The sequence below is a fragment of the Perca fluviatilis genome, chromosome 24 (genome assembly GCF_010015445.1).
Source record: "Perca fluviatilis chromosome 24, GENO_Pfluv_1.0, whole genome shotgun sequence".
Classification (NCBI taxonomy): domain Eukaryota; kingdom Metazoa; phylum Chordata; class Actinopteri; order Perciformes; family Percidae; genus Perca; species Perca fluviatilis.
Window position 1 is genome coordinate 17,953,389 of NC_053135.1, and position 25,000 is coordinate 17,978,388.

At 42.2% G+C, this 25,000-nt stretch overlaps 4 protein-coding genes across 6 annotated transcripts in view; 1 reads left to right on the plus strand and 3 right to left on the minus strand.

The window, feature by feature from the left end:
* The window catches only part of LOC120554216 (MAGUK p55 subfamily member 4-like), a 13,088-nt gene extending 250 nt beyond the window's left edge, over positions 1–12,838 (plus strand). The window contains exons 2-16 of one of the 3 annotated variants that reach the window (XM_039792962.1): positions 1–59; positions 1,653–1,730; positions 1,845–1,928; positions 2,927–3,058; positions 7,093–7,174; positions 7,696–7,781; positions 8,232–8,306; positions 8,395–8,591; positions 9,283–9,341; positions 9,463–9,480; positions 10,598–10,639; positions 10,775–10,795; positions 11,685–11,699; positions 11,841–11,882; positions 12,566–12,838. The exon at positions 1–59 is cut by the window's left edge and continues 63 nt beyond it. In XM_039792962.1, the coding sequence (XP_039648896.1) occupies positions 1–59; positions 1,653–1,730; positions 1,845–1,928; positions 2,927–3,058; positions 7,093–7,174; positions 7,696–7,781; positions 8,232–8,306; positions 8,395–8,591; positions 9,283–9,341; positions 9,463–9,480; positions 10,598–10,639; positions 10,775–10,795; positions 11,685–11,699; positions 11,841–11,882; positions 12,566–12,807 (1,232 nt within the window). In that variant the 3' untranslated portion in view covers positions 12,808–12,838. Of the gene's footprint in view, positions 60–1,652; positions 1,731–1,844; positions 1,929–2,926; positions 3,059–5,028; positions 6,412–7,092; positions 7,175–7,695; positions 7,782–8,231; positions 8,307–8,394; positions 8,592–9,282; positions 9,342–9,462; positions 9,481–10,597; positions 10,640–10,774; positions 10,800–11,684; positions 11,700–11,840; positions 11,883–12,565 lie in introns of those variants that run through there. The other 2 variants (XM_039792963.1, XR_005638333.1) reach the window with 2 other exon arrangements.
* A 497-nt stretch (positions 12,839–13,335) lies between these two features.
* LOC120554256 (gastrula zinc finger protein XlCGF17.1-like) lies at positions 13,336–14,421 on the minus strand. The gene has a single exon (XM_039793040.1). It carries the CDS (start codon positions 14,347–14,349, stop codon positions 13,441–13,443), a length of 909 nt encoding a protein of 302 aa, XP_039648974.1. The 5' UTR covers positions 14,350–14,421; the 3' UTR covers positions 13,336–13,440.
* A 156-nt stretch (positions 14,422–14,577) lies between these two features.
* LOC120554266 (protein krueppel-like) lies at positions 14,578–16,015 on the minus strand (the record flags this gene model as incomplete). The annotated part of the gene is made up of 2 exons (XM_039793055.1): positions 15,570–16,015; positions 14,578–14,615 (listed from the first exon to the last, which is right to left on the minus strand). Coding segments are annotated over exons 1-2 (411 nt in total), but the record flags the coding sequence as incomplete, so codon positions are not given.
* Positions 16,016–17,812: 1,797 nt separating this feature from the next.
* Positions 17,813–19,789, minus strand: LOC120554265 (gastrula zinc finger protein XlCGF17.1-like). Its single transcript, XM_039793053.1, has one exon. The coding sequence runs from the start codon at positions 19,608–19,610 to the stop codon at positions 18,684–18,686; it is 927 nt and encodes a 308-aa protein (XP_039648987.1). The 5' UTR covers positions 19,611–19,789; the 3' UTR covers positions 17,813–18,683.
* Between the last annotated feature and the right edge of the window lie 5,211 nt (positions 19,790–25,000).

The window sequence follows — 25,000 nt, forward strand, 5'->3', positions numbered from 1 at the left end:
ACGGAGCTGAGATTCTCCACGGGCTCCTGAACGCCTCCTGGCTGCAATCGCTGCTCAAGGTCTGAAACCTACGGTGGCCGACAGGGGGCAAACGCACTGCAACTTAACAAAACGCAAGCAAATTAAGAAAACGTCTTCATAAATTTGACAACACATGTGCAACAAAATACACAAACGCGCTGCAAATGTTTGTACTGTAAATAAGTAAGTCTACTTGCGTGTGTTTCATGAAGTTGCATTGCGTTTGCCCCTGTCAGCCACCGTAGCAAACATCCTGAAAATGAACTTTAGTCTTTGATGTGGCTCTGCGCTAAATACTAACATCAGTTTTTATATTCCATTGTTTGTTTTCAGTGATTATTCTAGTACTTTATCATATCTTTTGTTCGATGTGTAGTTATGGTAACCTTTCTTACAACACCTTCTTGGTTTGTCGTTTTCGGGTTAAAATATGTGTTTTTGTTTCCAGGTTAAAGTTGTATATTAGTTGTATTGTAAAGATCACTTTTGTTAGATGTTTATTTGGATTTTCTTTACATTCATACTCAAATAATGGATCTAAGGGAAGAAAATTTTAACCCTAGCTACAGTGCAGAAGACTGATAAAAATACAAGAAATCAGGAGAAAGTGTCATTTTCCAGTCAAATTAAATTTTTTGGAGCTAAAATCTTCATCATTAAATCTTTTGTCCTGCACCTGGCATTCAAAATATGGGATGGGATGTGCATACACCTAACTCTTACAGTAAAAACACACGGATAGCAGCTTAGCGCAGCTTTTTTTATTTCGGCTCTCATGTTATCCAATCGGTCTGTTCGTACCAGCGCGTGTAGCGTCCGTGTCGGCCCGCGTGCTGCAGCGATCGTTCCGGCGTCTCCTATATTTTTTGTGCGAGATGTGATTGGGCACACGGAGAGACACACACACACACACACACTGACACACACTAACACACACTGACACACACGCGCACACACACGCGCACACACACACTGACACATACTCACACACACACACACACACACACACACACACACACACACACACACACACACACACACTAACACACACACACACACACACAGACACACACACACACTCACACACACACACACTGGCACACACACTCACACACACACACTGGCACACACTCTCACACACACACACACACACACACACACACACTGACACACACTGGCACACACTCTCACACACACACACACACTGACACACACAAACAAAACACACACACACACACACACACACTGACACACACACACACACACACACTGGCACACACACACACACACACACACACACACACACACGCACACACTGACACACACACTGACACACACGCAAACACACTGACACAGATACACACTGACACACACATACACACACAGACACGTGCTTTGTGACCAGCGTGGAATGAATGGCCAGGCCGGCGATCACTTGTGCGCCCGGTGTGTTTTCACTGTTACTGTAGGAAAAAAGGTCATTTCAGGACTGTAAAATATATAGTTATTATTCTATAGATATTTGGGCTTTGATAATATAATAAAAGCCTCACAGTATTTGAGGATATTCTTGGTGCCTTCAAGTTTCCATTGAAAAAATACATAAATCGTTTCACGACCTTGTTTTTCAGGTCTACGAGTGTCTTCAGGGGTACCTCCGAGATTCCCCAGTCCCAGCTCTGGACTACGCTTCAGGACTCTCTCTTCAGGTTACACCTCAGATTGGGTTTCATCAGCAATTTGTTGCTCGCAGTTGTTTTGTAGAAGGCTTTTTTTCTTTTAAAATAATAATAATTGGTATGTGGTTTGTTGTGTGTGTTTAGTTGCTGGTTGACATCACAGCGCTGCCGGGATGCTCTGAAGACGCAAATGAGCTTTACCGCCTCCTGAGACAGCCGCACCTGCAGGTAACAAGTCACGATTCATTTCCGGGATTGCTCCGGTGTCGCCAGAGGTTCCGCCGGACGCCCCTCATTTTCGGCCGGATGTCGGTCCCCTTCCTCTGTCTCTCTGTTGGCGTTCTAACCCTAACTATGGTTAACTTCTCCTCAGATCTCTGCAGGGTAAATCCAGACAGCTAGCTAGACTAACGACTTTGGAACGTACACACGTTCCACCAAAACAAGTTCCTTCCAGAGGCTATTTAGCAGAGGCACTGTTACCTTGTCGGAACTTAGCTCCGCCCAAGACGATTGTGATTGGTTTAAAGAATACCAATAAACCAGGGCACGTTTTTCTCCCATCCCGGAATGCTGGGTGGACTAGCCAGACCTTCCTCTTCCGCAGCGCTGTGGAAGAAGGTCTGGCAATGCGAGACTAGAGTTTTGGGGTTAATGTCCAAAAGTTGCAAAATTCTTTTTATCGGTGCATATACTGAGCATTTCTGTTTATACTGACTTCACACAGCATCTTATTTGGGTCATTTACATTGGCTTCCAACAAAAACGTTGAACTGTTCTATAAGAGCATTTTGAGTGATTATCACTAAAGATTTGTACATTTTTATAGGCGTCTGTCTTTTTTTTCTTGTAATTTGGGTTCCCTGCATCTTTATACTTTGTTCAAGTGACAAAATAAGATAAGTCGGACTTATGGTATATATTCTCAAATGGGGGTACGTGCACTCTTAGGCGTACTTTGGAGTACTGCAGGGGGAAAAAAAGAAATATTTCAAAGGGGGTACATTGTTGACAAAAGTTTGAGAACCACTGATATGATGAGTGTGTGTGGGAGTAAAAAAAAGGAAGGCATGCATGTGGGAGAAGGACAGTTTAAAAAGGTGCTAAACAAAGACCCATATAAATGCAGATGAAAGTCGTCAAAGTGACCCTGAACTACGTTGTTATTTTGGCCCCGAGCGCAGCAGTTTTCAATTAAATAAAAATCTGTTCTGATTGATTTGTAGGCTCTTCTCTCAGCTCACGATACGGTGGCCCAGAAGGACTACGAGCCGGTGCTGCCACCGATGCCAGAAGAGCTGCCAGATGATGAGGAGGCCACCAGGATCATCTGCCTGGTCAAGAATAAACAGCCTCTGGTAAGCTACGCAGCTGAAATACAGCATTACATATTAAAGTGCTCATATTATGCTTTTTGGCTTTTCCCCTTTCCTTTATTGTGTTGTATATCTTTTCTGTGTCACTTTGGAACACACGTTATAATGCTCGTCTAGCTGCTAGCGTGGCATGCCCTCATACTCTGCTTCTGACTGGCTAGTAGTCCTTACCTAGGTACTGTCAGGGCACGCCCTCATACTCTGCTTCTGACTGGCTAGTAGTCCTTACCTAGGTACTGTCAGGGCACCCTCATACTCTGCTTCTGACTGGCTAGTAGTCCTTACCTAGGTACTGTCAGGGCACGCCCTCATACTCTGCTTCTGACTGGCTAGTAGTCCTTACCTAGGTACTGTCAGGGCATGCCCTCATACTCTGCTTCTGACTGGCTAGTAGTCCTTACCTAGCTACTGTCAGGGCACACCCTCATACTCTGCTTCTGACTGGCTAGTAGTCCTTACCTAGGTACTGTCAGGGCACGCCCTCATACTCTGCTTCTGACTGGCTAGTAGTCCTTACCTAGGTACTGTCAGGGCACGCCCTCATACTCTGCTCCTGACTGGCTAGTAGTCCTTACCTAGGAACTGTCAGGGCACGCCCCATACTCTGCTTCTGACTGGCTAGTAGTCCTTACTACTACTACTGAGCATGTGCGACTACCAACAAAGATGGAACTCTCACTCTGTAGCTAAAACAGAGAGCTCAACACACAGGGTGAAAAGAGGAGCTGCAGCAATGTGCAGTACAACAAATATATGGTGTTTTTTGAAAATTAAACCATGTAAACCTATTCTGATATAACCTCTAAATACAATTCTGAATCTGAAAATGAGAATGAGAATAATATGAGCACTTTAAAAAAAAATTCAAATATAAAACTGCAAATGAAGCTCTGATTTGATGTATTTTGAAACAAGACTAGAAAATAGTTGCATTGGTTTTAGGTGTACCTGATAAACTGGCAATGTTCACCCAGCCATGTCAGTATAAAGCTCAACATTAGAACATGTTTCCTGTGGTTTGTGTGTTATAATAATGTAAAGTATGTGACCTAAATACAGGATGGAGGTGTCCACATACTTTTGGCCATATAGTGTACTGTAGTTCAGAAATGTTCCTTTCTTTATAACTCTACAGTATTTGGGTAGATACAGAAGTCTCATGGATCGATATATCAAAATCTGAATTATCTGTATAGGGATAGGTATGAAAATATATTTTGTGATTTGGATAAACTGACTCTTTAAGCTGCCCATAATATAAAAATAAAAAAAGGTAAATATTTTGCTTTTTTGAACATATTTGGAAAAGGATCTTCACATTTTCATGTGTTTGTCTGTAAACCATGCATACACTTCAGTATATCGACTGAACTGGACCACAATAACATTGAAGCAGATGCTCGTGTGTTTTTTTTTGTTTTTTTTAATATGTAGGCTTTTTTGTGCTAAATATAAATGAAAACAGCTGACTGCATCCAACATAGACCAGATGTTTGAATTTAATAATCTCTCATTTGAGTAATTGTCTGTTGATGCTTCAGATTTCCAAACAGAAGGAAACCACTGAAAAAGGATTTTAAAGAAAAACAAAATAATAATCGGAGACATCTGTGTCTCATTTATTATCAGTGTCTGCAAGATACTTATTTGCAAGTCTTCTGTTTGTCATAAGTATGCCTTTTGGGTCTTCTATTTGCAGCTCTTTTAACACTGTGTGAAGTAACTAGTAACTAAAGCTGTCAGATGAATGTAGTGGAGTAAAAAGTACAATATTTCTCTCTGAAATGTAGCGGAGTAAAAGTAGAAAGTGGCATGAAAAGAAAAGACTCAAGTACCTACAGTACAAGTACCTTAACATTTGGACTTAAGTACAGTACTGGAGTAAATGTACTTAGTTACATTTCAGTGTTAAACATTTCCCTCTACCTTTGAGTGACTCTGTTGTCTCACAGCTGCGCAACCACCAGAGAGTCGAGCCGCCGCTGCCCAGTGCGCCCCCCCCTTGGACAAAATGCTCCAGAGGGGGGATCCGCAGCCACTGGGACACCCTGAGGCATCTGACCCAACAGAGGCTTCGCCGAGGCGGTGCATTTGGGATCCGGAGCCCTGCTGCCGCCGTGTGCCTAAACTCCAAGAATTCATCCTGGTGTAGCGTCCGCAGAGGCAGCTTCCCGCCGACTGAGCCGACGTGTCACGCGGCGGCGGCAGCTCGGCCTTGCCCTCCTCCCCGCCATAAGCCGACGACTCACTGCCTGATGTGCTGCAGCGAGCCGATGAGGCGCTGTAGAGTTTGTTACTCCGGCCTGCTCTGGGAGCAAAGTCTGAACCGCTCTGCGCCGTCGGTCTACAGCTCTTGTCTTTTCATTGGAGACAACGTCATCGAAGAGCTAGACGGGGGAGACGAAGATGAAGCCGGAGAGTCCAGCAATGCCCAATCCCCGCTCCCCACGGCCCCCCGGCGGTGGACTATGTCTCCCCCGTGTCTCACCGTGCCCTACTACCCCAACGCAGGCCACTACCTCCCGCGAGGACTGCATCCAGGCCTTCCAAGCCAGAGCCCTCGCATCCGCACCGCTCCCCCGAGCCCCATGCGCCCTCGCCGCGGGGTGGATTTGCCCCCAGTACCCCCCGTGGAGCTGGCCAAGCAGGAGAGTCTGGACGAGCTGAGGATGACGGTGCAGCTGGCCGCCTGCTCCATGGAGAACAACACCAAAGACATCAAGCTCCTCGGGGAGACGATGGCCGCCGCAACCGAACGCATGTCGGAGACGGTGCGGGACAACTCCCAGGCATTGGCCCTTCTCGCTCAGGTTGTGGACCGGCTGCAGACGCTCCTGGGCCCCGCCACCAGGACTGAGAGCAACGCCCTGACGCCCGCCGAGCGAGACGGCACACCGGAGAACAGCCAATCTCCGAAGAGCCGAGGGCAACCAAGTCCATCCCCGACACACCGATCCACTTGTTCCTTCCCCTCGCTTCCTTCCTCTACCTCCTCCTCCTCCAGCTCCCTCAGCAGCTCCCTGGATCCCTCCACCTCTCAGCGGACCAGCTGTCAGTCTGCTTCCTGTCGCGGGTCACCCCAAATTACCCTGAAAACCAAGAATGCCCTTTCGCCACGGAAGAATCACGCTGAGCTTCGAGTGTCCAAGCATCTTCTGACCAATGGCCTGCCTGATGAGCCCAAGGAGACCTCCCACGCTGTAAAATGGGGTCGTTCAAACCAGCGGAAGAAGTGGAAGAAGAAGAAGGCAACTTGAGAGAACCCCAAAGAGTGGACGTCCTGGGTCCGTTCAAGCTGTCTCCGTAGAGCAGCTGACCTGCAAACACGCACAGCGGTAGCTGACATTTCTTTAGTCATTTTCGTGGCATTTCACGTCATTTTCTTCCGTCGTGTTGTGGGCCATTCCGTTCTTTCATATTTCAACTTAGGCTACATTTACATCGCTACGTTTTGGTTTTTAAGGGTTAACTCTTGAGCTTAACGATGGCTCAATTCCATCAAGTGTCCCAGTAAGATATTTCAGTGAGTCAGCATGCACAATACCAGGGTCTCTCCTAAGTGGAATGCAGCCATCAGTAATGGTTTAATACCAGGGCCTCTTTTAAGTGGAACGCAGCCATCGATAATGGTTTTGAATACACCTGTGCTTGTCCTACATGTTAACATGTCTGCTGTGAAAAAGGTGTATGAGAGGGGGAAACATAGCAAAAGATATTTGTTTTTTAAACCAAAAAGCAGCAATGTAAATGTAGCTTCATGCTTTCTTCTCACCAGTGATGTCGGCTGTCTCATTTTAGGAACTAGACAGCACTCATTTGTGTCACCGTTACTTTGTTTTGTGTCTAAACTGTCATGAATCAGACCTTCCCACCCCCACTCATCCAGTGTTTGCATCCTGTCATGGCTTTTCCGCAGAATCAGTTTTATTCGTCTTCATTCGCGTGATTCGATTTGATCTTGACTCCACACCACAGCAGCTTTATTTATTCCATGTCTTTAACCTTTTCTGTTCCAGGGAGCGACCATAAAAAGAAACGAGATCTCGGGGGACATTTTTATCGCTCGGGTGATTCACGGAGGGCTGGCTGATCGTAGTGGTGAGCCTTTTCTCTCAAGGACAATGTCCTCCATATACTGCATATCCCAGCTTTGTATTGCTAACTGGAAGTCAAAATAATTTGATTTAATTATGTTGAGAGTGAGTTTTGACTTGGACTGGACTTTCATTGTGTTCAGAATAAGATAAGATCCAAGCTAAAAGATTTATTTTTCCAGCTTTCATTCAGGTTTTTATTAATTTGTCACAGTCAACAGTCAAGAATGAACTGTGCTCAAATTTGATTGTTTACCGTATGATTATGCACTGATTTTTTTAAATCTTATTTATAACCTAACTTATGTTATATTATATTTAAGGTAAAATATAGTATAACAAAAAACATAGCAAGCTGCACCTTTTCATTTGTCATGTTAAAGGGAACGTAAATTTGGTTTGTGTGTGTGTGTGTGTGTGTGTGTGTGTGTGTGTGTGTGTGTGTGTGTGTGTGTGTGTGTGTGTGTGTGTGTGTGTGTGTGTGTGTGTGTGTGTGTGTGTGTGTGTGTGTGTGTGTGTGTGTAGGTCTGCTCCATGCAGGGGACAGAATCATCGAGGTGAATGGTTTTCCTGTTTATGGGATGGAACCTGAGCAAGTCATCCAAGTTGTGGTACGTCAATTTTGCATGGATACTAACTGTAAAATGAGACCACACATTTTATTATATTCATGTTATATATATATATATATATATATATATATATATATATATATATATATATATCCTTTATCCCTTCACCATATCTACGGTATTGAATGCCAAATTGTCTTTCCTTTTCGTCTATAATTTCCAGACTTCTGAATCACCAAACACCTCCCTCGTTTGTTCAGTGATTAAAATAGTATTCATTAAGTCTAATTATCACTCCTGTGTCCTGTGTGGTAACCTAAATAATGAAAATAAATGAAAAGTGTTACCAAAGATTTTTCTTTAAAATCAAAAGGCCTCTTAAAGCGGAATCAGATCCATGCTTTACAGTGCCCTTTATCTATTTTTTTAAAGTCTATAAGCCAATAATATCTGCTGATTAATCCATGTTGTTTCTTTACAACCAATCAGCAAGCGAGGTCTCAAGGCACCATCATGTTTAAGGTGGTTCCCATCACGGAAAGGCCGGTCCACAACCAGACAATGGTACAGCATCATTGATACGCTAATTTAAATTAAAAAAAACCACCACAATATACTTTTCATCATATTAAAGTAACTTCTCCGGTTTTAGCTCTACGTGCGGACCATGGTTGACTACAGCCCCCAGGAGGACCTGGCCATCCCCTGCGCTGACGCCGGTATGAGCTTTATAAAAGGGGACGTCCTGGAGATTGTGGACCAGACGGACGCCCTCTGGTGGCAGGCCAAGAAACTGCCCAGCAACACGGCCTGCGCCGGCCTCATCCCCTCCACCAACCTGCTGAAACGGTCAGGAGAGTTTACTGATTTTGTCAGAATATGTTTCTTATTTAAAGGGATATTTATTATGCTTCGCAAAATTCCCACTGCTACCCAGTTCTACTGTGAGCAGAAACAGAAACACTTTTTTGGTGTAATTAATAACAAGAAACCAGAACCTTTTCATTAAACTTTTTTTTTTTGTGTGTTAAACTTTATCTCCGCTGACGCTTAAAGGGTGGTTGTGAAATTGTCAACTGTAGTAATTAACTCCTGCATTCATGCATTCATGTTTTATGAAAAAGGGTCTTTCTAGTTAGATAATTCACTGTTTCCCTTATCATGATAGTCCAAAATGATGTTAAAATGCACAGTTAGCAAAGTAGAATAACGTTTACAAAAATTCCGTTAAAAGGGTGCCCGGCACCCCTAAAACTCTGATCCTAGAATCGCCCCTGCTTAGTATGTTGGGTTACACTTTACTTGAAGGTATCTACAAAAGTGTGACATGACACTGTCATTAACATGTCATAAACATTATAAACATTTATGACATAACACTTCTTTCAGTAAATGTCATTTGGTTTTGTCATGACAAGTTAGGGTTAGGGTTCATGTGTCATGACAGTGTCATGTCACTCTTATATAGATACGTTCAAGTGTTACCGTATGTTGTGTGTGTTGTGGCATCGTTTTAACCGTAGTCTGCTTGTTGTAACAGGAAGCAGAGGGATTTCTGGTGGTCTCAGCCTTATCAGCCACATGCCTGCATACAGACCTGTAAGTTCCCCCACATTTCCCTCAGACCATGCATAAAAGTCTTTTTTAAAAATTGATGGTCTCCGTACAACCTGGTTTCACATTTGAGTGTCGTTGTGTTTTACCCCAACGCATACTGAAGTGAGCACTGTCGAGGAAGGTAAGGAGGCAACACTTCATGTTGTACAGTTTAGCCATTTAGTTTTAAAAACGAAATGACACATATGTTGTGTTCAGGGCTTGAAATTGACGCGGGTAAACACTAACTTTGGCGGGTAGCATTGTAAAGTTACTAGCCAATTTGGGCTGGTGATGGATAGAGCAAATAACGCTACGTCTGTTTGAACTGGCCAGCTGCAGAAACAATGCGACAAGTCGGTGTTGCCAGATTGGTCCGTTTTCCACTAAGAAATGTGGGCGGTTGTGCGTGTGTTTTGGCTTGGAAACGTCATTTTTTTATCTGGCAACACTGTAGTATTAATTCTACATTTCCCATGAACACTAAGTTGTAAAGTGTCAAACAACCGCTGGCTACGTGGCTAGCGTGTGGTATCGATTGCGAGCTACGCTGAAATGGAAAAGACAAACAGATTTCTAGATCAATATTTTGTCGTATTGTGTTGGCCTCGGGTCAACTTTGACCCGTTTTCATAGTTTTTATATCAGAAATATGGGTTTCTTAATGACCAAATTGCCCCAAAATAACTTGGATGCATGCATGTATGTTGTATGGAACCCATACAACATATACATTCATGCATCCATGTTCTTCGCAGGTAAAATTGATCACTTCCATTGAATTTTGTTTTTTTTATCAAATTTTGTGGCTTTTAAAAAAATAAAAAAAAAGGTTTAAATGGCTTCAAAACAGCATTCTGACCAAACTTATGTGTGTTAATATGTATGTGATTCACTCAACATCCTCTGATCTTAACATTTGTATTAGTCAAAATAATTTATATCTGCTTTTTTTCAAACTCTTTGGTATAATGCCATTTTATTAGGTTTATTGACCGTGATTAAAAAAAAAAGCATTGAAAAGAGGGACAAAAACTTTTTAAAAAGCGCCAAAAGCATTTAAAAAAAAGGAAAAAGGTCCAAACAAAACGCATTTTTCAATTTTGACCCGGAATGACAAGTTCATGGACGACGGTGGAGACAACACAAGGGTTACCACACTTGTTAAACAGGGTTTAAAGGTTAAGGTTAACACTGGTTTACTATGCTGTATTTTCTTTTAAATACAATATAACTCTATGTCCATTTTTCACCCACAGAGGAAGACATGATGGCCATTGATGACAAATGTGTAGAAGCAGGTAAAGCTTCACCTGTCACCTATTGCTTTACTGACCTGTATTCTTATGTAAAAAAAAACAAACTTACTACCCTTATTTTCTTTGCGATTCATTTCCTCTGTGTGTGTGTGTGTGTTTTTTTTGTATTTCTGTCAGATGAGGAGGCATTTGAATCTGGTAGGTAAGTCTTTTTTCTTGGGGTACTTTCCATAAAATCATCTCTCAGTAGAAATCAAACTAACCAACATAAAACCATGCCAATCTTTAGGTATGGTGAAGGCTATGTATGTGATGATGGGGGGCTATTTTAATTCCAAAGGCCAAGGGAACTTCATCAGGATGCATAGTATCCTGGATCCATGAAATAACTGGCCTTTAAAAATAAAAATCTGCCTGCCTCTATGGGAATTTAACATAGGGGTGTACTCCCTTCCCTTTTGTTGCCAGCGGTTTAGACATTAATGGTGGTGTGTTGTTATTTTGAGGGGACAGCACATTTACACTGTTATACAAGCTGTACACTTTATACTTTACATTGTAGCAAAGTGTAATTTCTTCAGTGTTGTCCCATTAAAAGATATAATGAAATATTTACTAAAATGTGAGGGGTGTACTCACTTTTGTGAGATGCTGTATATATGTATGTATATGTGTGTATGTATATATACTGTATATATTAAAATGAATGCAACATATATATGTTGCATTCAATTTACTATATATGTACTGTATATTTTCAGACTTATTTTAATTTATTTTAAACTTTAAAATGAAAAAAACTAGTTTTTACATTACTATACATACGTGTTACCAAAACAAAAGACACACGTTAAAATTCAACATGGAACCTGTAAATAAAAAGACAAATAAATATATAAAATGTAATAAAAATAATTAGGATGGAGCTAAAACATATTGTGCTGCATAAAACTGAGCCCCCTGTTGAAGATCTGTGTTTTGTCTGGTTTTGACTGCGAATTCTCAGTCTTCGTCCTTCATCTGAAACATGTTTTTTTTGTTTTGTTTCTTTTGCTAACCCTCCTGCTGTCTAACGGGGACATGTCAGAGGAGCTCCGAGAAGGTGAGGAATACCTCCAATATTTGTATTTTTTTTATCTGCCTGTGGAGTGCTTTCATAGTACAGAGGACCAAATACGTACAACGATCAATTTGTGGGTGAACTCACCTCCGTATCTGTTCCTCTCTGCTTCTCTTTAACCAGAGGAGGATGACTTCAGCAGCAACGCCCAAGGGATCTACTTAGGTAAGTCTTAAATCAGCGGTGGAATGTAACTAAGTACATGTACTCCAGTACTGTACTTAAGTCCAAATGTTGAGGTACTTGTACTTTACTTGAGTCTTTTCTTTTCATGCCACTGTCTACTTCTACTCCACTACATTTCAGATAGAAATATTGGACTTTTTACTCCACTACATTCATCTGTTACAGCTTTAGTTACTAGTTACTTTACACATTAAGATTTCTGCACACAAAACACATGTAGTTTATAAAATCTGATGTTTGATTCTAAAGTAAACTAGCCAACAATATAACGGCTACAAGTCCAGCTGAGATGATCAGACCATTAAACACACAACTGTTGGGAGGATTGTTCTTTACTTTTAATACGTTAACTACATTTTCCTGATGATGCTTACAGACTTTTACTGAAGTAATATTTTCAATGCGGGACTTTAACTTGTAACAGAGTATTTCTACAGTGTGGCATTAGTACTTTTACTTAAGTCAAGGATCTGAATACTTCTACCACCGTTTGTCTGAAATCTCTGCAACAATGTGACTCTATCCTGCACTGCAATCTGCACATCACAAGTGGTTTATATCAGTTATATGTTCTATATAAGGGTTTGCACGAGTGCCGCACATATCCTTGATCCTTTATCAAAGATTCATACAATAATGTTAACTTTTGATTTTTTTCTCAGTGGGCTTCAGGCGCAGCATGCGTCTGTGTCGGCGGCGTTCTCACAGCACCGTCCAGCCCTCCTGCTGCACCCGCTGCCCCAGCAGCTGCTACAACGCCCTCAACTGCCCCTACGAGGAGGTGGTGCGCTACCAGCGCCACCCGCAGGACGCACACCGCCTCATCGCCCTCTTAGGTACGGGAATGCTGCTTTTTAACCAGGGCTACACAACACAGGGTTTTCCCTACCATTATAAGGCTTAAGCGTGATTTATGCTTCTGTGTTAAATCTATGGCGTGGCTACGTACGTAGGCACGTGGAGACACACCTAGGTCGTTGTGACCCAGACAATAACAATATACAGATCATAATACGTCACTCAGCTTTGCGTCAAAGAGAAAACTCCTCCGCTCACTGACAGGAAACACCTTGCTAGGCTAACGTCCCTATGCTACCTCCCTCACATCTCCCTTGTTTAAACTACAGATAGCTTTCAACCCTGACACAGAGAGAAAAGTCTCCTCTCCGAGACTGCGGGGCCTAAATTGTGCTTAAACATGACAAAATGAAAACATGAACCCAATGTGTATTGAATAAACTCCCATATTGATACATGATTATAAGTGAATCTTGCTAAACATAAGTTACTCAGAAAGAAGTGAATATATGCGTGGGCCCTATAAAACATCGGGTGGTTACATTTGTCTGATTTCTTGATTATAATTGATTATATGACAGACATTACAAGACAAAACAATATTTAATAAAATATTTAAAATAAGAGTGTACTCTTTCCAACCGCACAATATAATGTCTTCTATATACTGTAGATGTTGATACATACAGATCTTTGTTTGATACTTGAGAAGTTTTGCTTGGACTTAAAGGCACAAACGCTATTCCATGTCACCAGTCTCAGGATCCGAAGAGTCTCCAGTCTGGTCTTCAGTCTCCTGTTGTAAACGTGGATGTGAGTTCCTGGCTGGTTCTGGTCCTCCACAGTCCTCTCCGTCAGCTTCTGTTTCCATCGGACCAACACATTTATGCGTTTTGACATCAGAACGCCAGGCAAATCTTCTGTTACAAACATTGCAGCTGAAAGATTTTTCACCTGTGTGAGTTCTCATGTGTTTCTTCAGGTTTCCTCTTCCAGTGAAAGCTTTATCACACTCAGAGCAGCTGAAAGGCTTCTCTCCTGTGTGAGATCTCATGTGGCTCTTCAGCCGTGCCTTGTTACCGAATCTGTTGCCACACTCAGAGCAGCTGAAAGGTCTTTCTCCCGTGTGAGTTTTCATATGTTTCTTCATGGTTCCACTCGCAGAGAAAGCTTTATCACACTCTGAGCAGCTAAAAGGCTTCTCTCCTGTGTGAGTTCTCATGTGTTTCTTCAGGTTTCCACTTCCAGTGAAAGCTTTATCACACTCAGAGCAGCTGAAAGGTTTTTCACCTGTGTGAGTTTTCATGTGGTACTGTAAATGTCCACTTATTGTAAAAGATTTATTACAAACACTGCAGCTGAAAGGCTTTTCACCTGTGTGAGTTCTCATGTGGATCTTCAGGTGTGCATTGTAGCCAAATCTGTTGCCACACTCAGAGCAGCTGAATGGTTTCTTACACGCTGAATCCTGTTTGAGAGAGTTTAAAGCTGACTGAGGTTCTCTGGTCTCCTTCCAATCAGCACTGTCATCAGTCTCAGGTTCAGAAGAGTCTCCAGTCTGGTCTTCAGTCTGTGGCTGTAAACTTGGATGTGAGTTCTTGGCTTGTTCTGGTCCTCCACACTCCACTCCGTCAGCTTCTGTTTCCATGAGTTGAGTTTTTCTTTGATGAAGCTGTGAGGACTGAGCTTCCTCTTCATCACCTTCACTCTTCAAAGGGACAGGAGTGAATGGGACCTTGGTGATATCAGCCTCCTCCAGCCCTTGAAGCTGCTCTCCCTCCTGACTGCTCCACAGTTCATCCTGTTCCTCTTTAATGTGTGGTGGGGGCTCTGGCTCCTGCTGGTCCACACTGGAGCTACACTCCTGATGCTCAGGGGGAACCTCTTCTTTAACCACCGGCAGCTGCTCAACATCTGCAGGAAACACATACAGAGAAATGTGGTGGAACTGTATCTTATCACCTGGATTGTGATTGGTATAAAGAAATACTGGTTGTTCAGTCAGTTACTTAGGTTACATCTACACTACCAGTCTTCCTCTTCAGCCTTGGAAAACTGTTGGAAAAGCTGTTGACTGACGTATTAGGGCCCTCCTGTGTGTGATATATGTAAAGCTGAACGGAGTCACAGTAGTAACATCAGACTAAAAAGATTTTATTCTGATCCAAAGACTCTTTCTGTGAGAGAGGATGGAGTAGAGACACTAATATTATATCTTGGCTTGTAATGTAAGACATGTGATGCTTTGATAAAAGCAAACTGTTGCTAAAAAGAAACGTTACTGTTGACGTTCGTTTGTTTATCTTGATAAAATCCCTGAAATCACCATCACCACACCCACCAGACTCCATGTAAATGATCAGTACTTTTAGCGTGGATAGACCAAGCATATCTCCACATGTAAATGGGTGAATTAAGGATTTATTTCAACTAAACCAGAGTGGTGATTGTTGGAACAGTGGAAAGACGTTTTGTTTTGTTTCTATCCACTTTGAATGAAGTGTGTTTTACGATGATAAAATTACCGTTTATTTACATTGAGTCTGGTGAGTTTTGGCGACGGCCTGTTAAAGAGCTTAGATTCAAACAGAGCTCATGAACAAATGCTTATTTACATACGTCCTATCGTCATATTGTTGCTGAGTGAATGTGTTTTGACGTGAGAACGCCAGGCAAATCTGCGGCTGAATCTTTACTCTCCTGTGTGGACAGCCATGTGTGACCGTAAACTTCCTCTCTCTGTAAAAGATTTCCTACAAACTGGGCAGCTGAAAGGCTTTTCATCTGTGTGAGTTCTCATGTGGATCTTCAGGTGTGCCTTGTTGCCAAATCTGTTGCCACACTCAGAGCAGCTGAATGGTTTCTTACACGTTGAATCCTGTTTGAGAGAATTTAAAGCTGCCTGAGGTTCTCTGGTCTCCTTCCGATCAGCACTGTCATCAGTCTCAGGATCAGAAGAGTCTCCAGTCTGGTCTTCAGTCTTTGGTTGTAAACGTGGATGTGAGTTCCTGGCTGGTTCTGGTCCTCCACAGTCCTCTCCGTCAGCTTTGGTTTCCATCGGACCAACACATTTATGTGTTTTGACGTCAGAACGCCAGGCAAATCTTCTGTTACAAACACTGCAGCTGAATCTTTTCTCTCCTGTGTGGACTGCCATGTGTGACCGTAAACCTCCTCTCTCTCTAAAAGATTTCTTACAAACTGGGCAGCTGAAAGGTCTTTCTCCTGTGTGAGTTCTCATGTGTTTCTTCAGACTTCCACTTTCGGTGAAAGCTTTATCACACTCCGAGCAGCTGAAAGGTTTTTCACCTGTGTGAGTTGAAAATATACCCCCCAAAACAACCAAAAGGCTTTTTCTCCTGTGTGAGTTCTCATGTGTTTCTTCAGGCTTCCACTTTTGGTGAAAGCTTTATCACACTTTGAGCAGCTGAAAGGCTTCTCTCCTGTGTGAGATCTCATGTGGATCTTCAGGTGTGCCTTTTTGCCAAATCTGTTGCCACACTCAGAGCAGCTGAATGGTTTCTGACATGTTGAATCATGTTTGAGAGAGTTTAAAGCTGACTGAGGTTCTCTGGTCTCCTTCCAATCAGCACTGTCATCAGTCTCAGGATCAGAAGAGTCTCCAGTCTGGTCTTCAGTCTCTGGTTGTAAACGTGGATGTGAGTTCCTGGCTTGTTCTGGTCCTCCACACTCCTCTCCGTCAGCTTCTGTTCCCATGTGTTGAGTTTGTCTTTGATGAAGCTGTGAGGACTGAGCTTCCTCTTCATCACCTTCACTCTTCACAGGGACAGGAGTGAATGGGACCTTGGTGATATCAGCCTCCTCCAGCCCTTGAAGCTGCTGTCCCTCCTGACTGCTCCACGGTTCCTCCTGTTCCTCTTTAATGTGTTGGGGGGGCTCTGGCTCCTGCTGGTCCACACTGGAGCTACACTCCTGATGCTCAGGGGGAACCTCTTCTTTAACCACCGGCAGCTGCTCAACATCTGCAGGAAACACATACAGAGAAATGTGGTGGAACTGTATCTTATCACCTGGATTGTGATAGGTATAAAGAAATACTGGTTGTTCAGTCAGTTACTTAGGTTACATCTACACTACCAGTCTTCCTCTTCAGCCTTGGAAAACTGTTGGAAAAGCTGTTGACTGACGTATTAGGGCCCTCCTGTGTGTGATATATGTAAAGCTGAACGGAGTCACAGTAGTAACATCAGACTAAAAAGATTTTATTCTGATCCAAAGACTCTTTCTGTGAGAGAGGATGGAGTAGAGACACTAATATTATATCTTGGCTTGTAATGTAAGACATGTGATGCTTTGATAAAAGCAAACTGTTGCTAAAAAGAAACGTTACTGTTGACGTTCGTTTGTTTATCTTGATAAAATCCCTGAAATCACCATCACCACACCCACCAGACTCCATGTAAATGATCAGTACTTTTAGCGTGGATAGACCAAGCATATCTCCACATGTAAATGGGTGAATTAAGGATTTATTTCAACTAAACCAGAGTGGTGATTGTTGGAACAGTGGAAAGACGTTTTGTTTTGTTTCTATCCACTTTGAATGAAGTGTGTTTTACGATGATAAAATTACCGTTTATTTACATTGAGTCTGGTGAGTTTTGGCGACGGCCTGTTAAAGAGCTTAGATTCAAACAGAGCTCATGAACAAATGCTTATTTACATACGTCCTATCGTCATATTGTTGCTGAGTGAATGTGTTTTGACGTGAGAACGCCAGGCAAATCTGTTACAAACACTGCGGCTGAATCTTTACTCTCCTGTGTGGACAGCCATGTGTGACCGTAAACTTCCTCTCTCTGTAAAAGATTTCCTACAAACTGGGCAGCTGAAAGGCTTTTCATCTGTGTGAGTTCTCATGTGGATCTTCAGGTGTGCCTTGTTGCCAAACCTGCTGCCACACTGCCATATTATTAATTGGATCATGGACTTTCTTAACAGTAGAGTCCAGCGGGTCAGAGTGGGCTCATCTCTGTCTGATTCGATGATAACATCCACAGGCTCCCCACAAGGATGTGTTCTATCTCCTTTACTATTTATACTATACACAAATTCATGCACTAGCACTTTACAAAACAGGCACTTTATTAAATATGCTGATGATACAGCTCTAGTGAGTCTGCTACAGGATGGGGAGGTAGATCATGGGCCAGTTTTAGACTCCTTTTTAGAATGGTGCAATAAGTCACACTTAATTTTAAATACCAATAAGACCAAAGAAATGTCCATAGATTTTAGAAAGTCACAGCAATCCGCCGACACTTTTATCAATGGTGGGGCCATTCAGGTTGTTACAAACTACAAATACCTTGGCATTGTACTGGACAACAAGCTTAAATGGGACTCTTGGACTGATCTTTTGCAAACTAAGACACAGCAAAGAATGTACTTTTTAAAGAAACTGCTTGTTTTTAATGTCAATAACAAAATGCTACAAATGTTTTATACTGCTTTTATTGAAAGTGTTTTAACTTGATGTATTATCTGCTGGTTCGGAAATGCCACTGAGTCTCAGAAAAAGACAATCAGAAAAACAGTCTTAACTGCCAGTAAGTTACTTGGGATAACGCTACCGAGCATTGAACACATTTACAAAGACAGACTGGTGAGAAAGGCCAATAACATTGTATGTGACCACACACACCCCCTGGCATCAGATTTTAAACTACTGCCATCTATGCGTCGTTTCTGCCTACCCCTTCTGACCAAGAACAGATCCAAATTCTCTTTCGTACCACAAGCCATAAAAGCTTTAAATCAGTCAGAATAAGCTAGTCGTCCAGCTGGCCTGATCATACACAAGGGTGTATAGTGTATTGTAGTGTGTGATGTATATTTGTCATGTCTTGTCTGTCGGTGTCTGATGCAAGGAGTATTTGTTTATATCATATGTCTGATGTCTTGTCATAAAGTGCCTTGCGATTGTGCCGCAAACCCAACTGCCCCACGGGGACAATAAAGTTATCTACTACTACTACTACTACACTCCAAACATCTGAATGGTTTCTTACACGTTGAATCCTGTTTCAGAGAGTTTAAAGCTGACTGAGGTTCTCTGGTCTCCTTCCAATCACCACTGTCATCAGTCTCAGGATCAGAAGAGTCTCCAGTCTGGTCTTCAGTCTTTGGTTGTAAACGTGGATCTGAGTGCCTGGCTGGTTCTGGTCCTCCACAGTCCTCTCCGTCAGCTTCTGTTTCCATCGGACCAACACATTTATGTGCTTTGACATCAGCACGCCAGGCAAATCTTCTGTTACAAACACTGCAGCTGAATCTTTTCTCTCCTGTGTGGACTGCCATGTGTGACCGTAAACCTCCTCTCTCTCTAAAAGATTTCTTACAAACTGGGCAGCTGAAAGGTCTTTCTCCTGTGTGAGTTCTCATGTGTTTCTTCAGGCTTCCACTTTCCGGGAAAGCTTTATCACACTCCGAGCAGCTGAAAGGTTTTTCACCTGTGTGGGTTTTCATGTGGTACTGTAAACCTCCACTTACTGTAAAAGATTTATTACAAACACTGCAGCTGAAAGGTCTTTCTCCTGTGTGAGTTCTCATGTGGATCTTCAGGGTTCCATTTTCGGTGAAAGATTTATCACACTCAGAGCAGCTGAAAGGCTTCTCTCCTGTGTGAGTTCTCATGTGTTTCTTCAGGTGTCCACTTAGGATGAAAGATTTATCACACTCAGAGCAGCTGAAAGGCTTTTCACCGGTGTGAGTTCTCATGTGGTTCTTCAGGCTTCCATTTTCAGTGAAAGCTTTATCACACTCAGAGCAGCTGAAAGGCTTTTCTCCTGTGTGAGTTCTCATGTGTTTCTTCAGGCTTCCACTTTTGGTGAAAGCCTTATCACACTCAGAGCAGCTGAAAGGCTTCTCTCCTGTGTGAGATCTCATGTGGATCTTCAGGTGTGCCTTTTTGCCAAATCTGTTGCCACACTCAGAGCAGCTGAATGGTTTCTTACACGTTGAATCATGTTTGAGAGAGTTTAAAGCTGACTGAGGTTCTCTGGTCTCCTTCCAATCAGCACTGTCATCAGTCTCAGGTTCAGAAGAGTCTCCAGTCTGGTCTTCAGTCTCTGGTTGTAAACGTGGATGTGAGTTCCTGGCTTGTTCTGGTCCTCCACACTCCTCTCCGTCAGCTTCTGTTTCCATGTGTTGAGTTTGTCTTTGATGAAGCTGTGAGGACTGAGCTTCCTCTTCATCACCTTCACTCTTCACAGGGACAGAAGTGAATGGGACCTTGGTGATATCAGCCTCCTCCAGCCCTTGAAGCTGCTCTCCCTCCCGACTGCTCCACGGTTCCTCCTGTTCCTCTTTAATGTGTGGGGGGGGCTCTGGCTCCTGCTGGTCCACACTGGAGCTACACTCCTGCTGCTCAGGGGGAACCTCTTCTTTAACCACCGACAGCTGCTCAACATCTGCAGGAAACGCATACAGAGAAATGTGGTGGAACAGTATCTTATCACCTGGATTGCGATTGTTATAAAGAAATACTGGTTGTTCAGTCAGTTACTTATGTTAAGGCCGGGACACATCAGGCCGATTATCGGCCGTGGGACAGTCTGGTGAGGTCAGTGACTCAAATCTGTCGTCTTGGGGGCTGTCGGCGTTCATTTTGGCCGACCTGACATGTTCGGTCGGGGGCAGGGAAGTCGGGACTCACCCGGAAATGACTAGCGGAATTAAGTAACTACAGTCTCTCAAAATCTGATGAAAATCTTTTAAACTGACCTTTGTCGATCTGAAATGAAGACAGATTCAGCAACTGCATGGCCTGTTTCTCGCTTAAAATGTTTTCAGAAACACGTTTCAGTGAACTATTTTAGTACAATATGAGATCGTATTCTGAACGGCCGCCATGACAGTCTGGGTCTGAATTTCCAGGGAGAAAACAAACCCATGTGACGTGTTCGTCCAATCAGCTGCCGGGTTTCATTTCTTGGCCAACATTACAGATTAGCGCCGCCTGCTGTTATAGAGATGTATTACGTCTCGTCTTTTTGTCTGTTCTGTGGCAGTTTTTTGGACCTCGGGGACGCGACTGATCATATCGACGGGGTTTTCTGTCAACGGTCGCCCGTCGGCTATATGTGTCTACACCATTACATCTACACTACCAGTCTTCCTCTTGTGTATGTATTACCTACCACCATTTAGTTGATTTGTGTTATTTAAAATATTTATAAAATATCTGGTCATGCCAAACGTAATTATTCCACTCATTTTTTAAACATTGCAATTACCCGTTTCAGCCACCAGGGGAGCAGTGCTCCTCTTGCCCCCAGCAAACTCCACGTATGTGGTCAGACCCATCTGCTAGGGTGCTGATGGGGGACCGAGACTGAGAGCTACATGGAAAAATATGCACCAAACAAGCCACTTTGAAATGTTGCTCTTTTCATGAATACAAAAGTTGGGTCCCCCCCAACTCCCAGAGTAAAAAATGTTGGGCGACCCTCTCCCAAGCAAAGAATAAAAAGACATGACCCTGCCCTATTTTCCTCCGGTGGTCCATTCCATAAATACCGAACGGTCCCTAACTTGGTAGACACGAGGAGGTTGTGGGCCGGTGTTTCAGTTTAACGAGAGACCATGTTAACTGGCGACCGTCAGCCAAATGCTTCCGTTGTTGTCGTAGTGACGACAGCTGTTGAAAATGGGAAGAGAATACGTAGCATGCCTTTTTGTTAAGTTGTCAATAAAATGTTATAACATTACGACATTTACCTCTGTGATTGGTGTGAATGCTGGAGGCATTCACATCTATATTCTACACCGATAAAATTTATTTATTGGGGGAATGCTGTTCTACAGCATTCCACCTATTGTTATTCTGTTCTTTATTGGGGGAATGCTGTTCTACAGCTCTCCGTAACTTCTGCATACTTTCAGCTATTTAAACCATTCAACTTTTCAAATGTTCAGCTCTTTCAGCTAATGATGGGACGTCTTCAACTTTTTTTTCTATTATTTATACTTTTTAAAATGTTAAGCTTTTTAACACTTTTTTTAACATTGAAGTGAATGAGAGCAGCCTTCAACTCCTTAAAATCTTCTTCCGCTCCCAAAATTTTCAGCTCCTTCATACTTTCACCTACAGACGCCAAACAAACTTTAAAATGTTCACAATATCTTCAGCTATCCGGCTACTACCTTTCAGTTTGATATCTTTTACAGTTTTTGTGAAAAAGCGGTTTAAGTTTAGTGATTATTTCAGGAAATTTTATCGATTAAACAGAGTGTGTATTGCGCTTGATAGAGTGGATGATGTCATAGCTAGAGGGTGACGCTTCGAAAAAATTATCTTATCTTAGTTCCTTGTCTGTAAACTGCTGTCACACCCACAATATCTACTTGTCATACACAATTCATACATCAGAACGTAGGTATTTTTGTCTAGTTTTTCTAGTCAGTGTTGTGATACGCCTTTTACTTTTGGCTGGTTGAGCTTCCAAACGACAAGAGTAACACAACTCCCTCCATTCACTCTCCTGTATAACTTTCTTTGCATTTCCCAGCGAAATGCACAGCGAACCACTTTCTTAAATCGCTGATATGCCCACATTTTTATGTTTATCCATATAAATTTTATACCGATACGTTCAAAAAGGCCTTGTGGTGCTCAGGATGACGTCATTTGACTGTTACAGTTATCGTTTTGCCACTGTGAGGCTTTGTTTGAGAGCTTGCCCTCAGTGTCTGAATTGCTGCGGTGTGCTACAGGAGACACATTAAGAGCAGGTGCTATCGTTATCAGATCAAAGAGATGTTTATAAACATTGCCCAGGCCCTTAGTAACCATGACAACCCTTTCACAGACAGTCTACTGATTACTCCAGTCTTGCTGTAGGAGTCAACTAACTAGACTAACTATGATCATCAGTCTAGATCATTTGCGTTCCACTTCTATCTGTCTGTCTGTCTGTCTGTCTCCTTATCTGTCTGTCTCCCTCCCTCCTGTCCAATTCAGCTATTCAGCATTCCCACGCATTTTCTGCAGGAAATGCATTTTCTAGTTGGGGGAATGCTGTTCTACATTTTTAGGTTTATCCATATAAATTTTATACCGATACGTTCACAAAGGCCGTGTGTCTCTAATGGTCAAGTCGCTGTTTATTAAGGCTTGTTTGAAGGGTTCTCCCACACTGTCTCTCACTAATCAGGTGTGGGGATTAATGATCAAAGAGAGGCTTTATAAATACTGAAGGAACATTGTTTGTCTGTTCTGAAGATAGGGCAGTGGTTATGGCACATGGCTAGGGTGTGGGGGGCCTGGGTTCGAATCCCACTGTGGCACATCAATCAGTGTGTCCCTGGCCAAGGTGTTATTTGACTTTTCAACTACTTTCACTACTTTTTTTTACGGTTTTAAGCTATTCATCCAGTTTAGCTTTAGCAATTCAGCTATTCATGTTTTATTTTGCAAACTCACACACATGCACACACGCAAACACACACACACAATATACACACACACACAGACACACAAGCAGACACATAAACACACACACACACACACACACAAAGACACACACAGACACACATGCAAACACACACACACAAACACACACACACACACACACACACACTACTCAAAAACACACACACACACACCCCCCCCCCACACACACACACACACACACACACAAACACACCCCACACACACACACAGATACACACACACACACACGCACATAGCCACACACATACACACAGACCGACACACAAAGACCCACGATCGTGCGATCGTTATCAGATCAAAGAGATGTTTATAAACATGGCCCAGGCCCTTAGTAACCATGACAACCCTTTCACAAACAGTCTACTGATTACTCCAGGCTTGCTGTAGGAGTCAACTAACTAGACTAACTATGAACAACAGTCTATATCATTTGTGTTCCACTTCTGTCTGTCTGTCTGTCTGTCTGTCTGTCTCCTTATCTGTCTGTGTCCCTCCCTCCTGTCTCCCTCTTTTGCTATGCTTTTTACTATGCCTTCAAATTATCCCGCCGTTTTTTTCTAAAAATAGCCATAATTCTCCACCTCTCGTCTTTGGGTATGCTTGTTTGTTCTAATAATTACGAAAAATTTGTTTTTCAACTAACAGAACTATTTATCATCCAGTGTATTTGATAATTAATAGTTATCACAATCTTTCATAATTTAATGATATTTTTTTATAGTTAATCTACCACATTACAATGTTCATTACATTACATTATACAACTTTAAAGCAAACAGTTCAGTTTAGCATTAAACTTTTTAATGAAATTCATACTTATTAAACCGATTTCCGCTTTTTCAACTATTTTCACTACTTCAGCTTCTTCTTACGGATTTAAGCTATTCAACCAGTTTAGCTTTAGCAATTCAGCTATTCAGCATTCCCACGCATTTTCTGCAGGAAATGCATTTTCTAGTTTATTTATTGGTGTGAATGCTGGAGGCATTCACATCTATATTCTACACCGATAAAATTTATTTATTTATTTATTTATTTATTGGGGGAATGCTGTTTTACAGCATTCCACCTATTGTTATTGGGGGAATGCTGTTCTACAGCATTCCACCTATTGTTATTCGTTTTTTATTGGGGGAATGCTGTTCTTTATTATTCTTCGCTTTATTATTCCGTACGTTTTATAGGCTCTCTGTAACTTCTGCATACTTTCACCTATTTAAACCATTCAACTTTTCCAATGTTCAGCTCTTTCAGCTAATGATGGGACTTCTTCAACTTTTTTTCTACTGTTTATACTTTTTTAAAATTTTAAGCTTTTTAACACTTTTTTTTACATTGAAGTCAATGAGAGCAGATTTCAAACCCTTAAAATCTTCTTCTGCTCCCAAAAGTTTCAGCTCCTTCATACTTTCACCTACAGACGCCAAACAAACTTTAAAATGTTCACAAAATATTCAGCTATCCAAACGTATCTTTTCAGTTTGATATCTTTTACAGTTTTTGTGAAAAAGCAGTTTAAAATTAGTGATCATTTCAGGAAATTTTGAGTGTGTATTGCGTTTGCTAGAGTGGATGACATCACAGCTAGAGGGTGAAGCTTCAAAAAATTATCTTAGTTCCTTGTCTGTAAACTGCTCTCACGCCCACAATATCTACTTGTCATACACAATTTATACATCAAAACGTAGGTATTTTTGTCTAGTTTCAGAAAATCTGCTCAGTTTTGTGATACATCTTTTACTTTTGGCTGATTGAGCTTCCAAATGACAAGAGGTCAATTTCTTTCTCCATTGGCGCCAATGTTACAACTCATGGATATTTC

What these genes read in the sequence shown, in the direction of transcription:
- LOC120554256 (XM_039793040.1), bottom strand. Translation starts at nt 14,349, where the DNA reads ATGGAAACAGAAGCTGACGGAGTGGAGTGTGGAGGACCAGAACAAGCC.
- LOC120554265 (XM_039793053.1), bottom strand. Translation starts at nt 19,610, where the DNA reads ATGAGATCTCACACAGGAGAGAAGCCTTTCAGCTGCTCTGAGTGTGAT.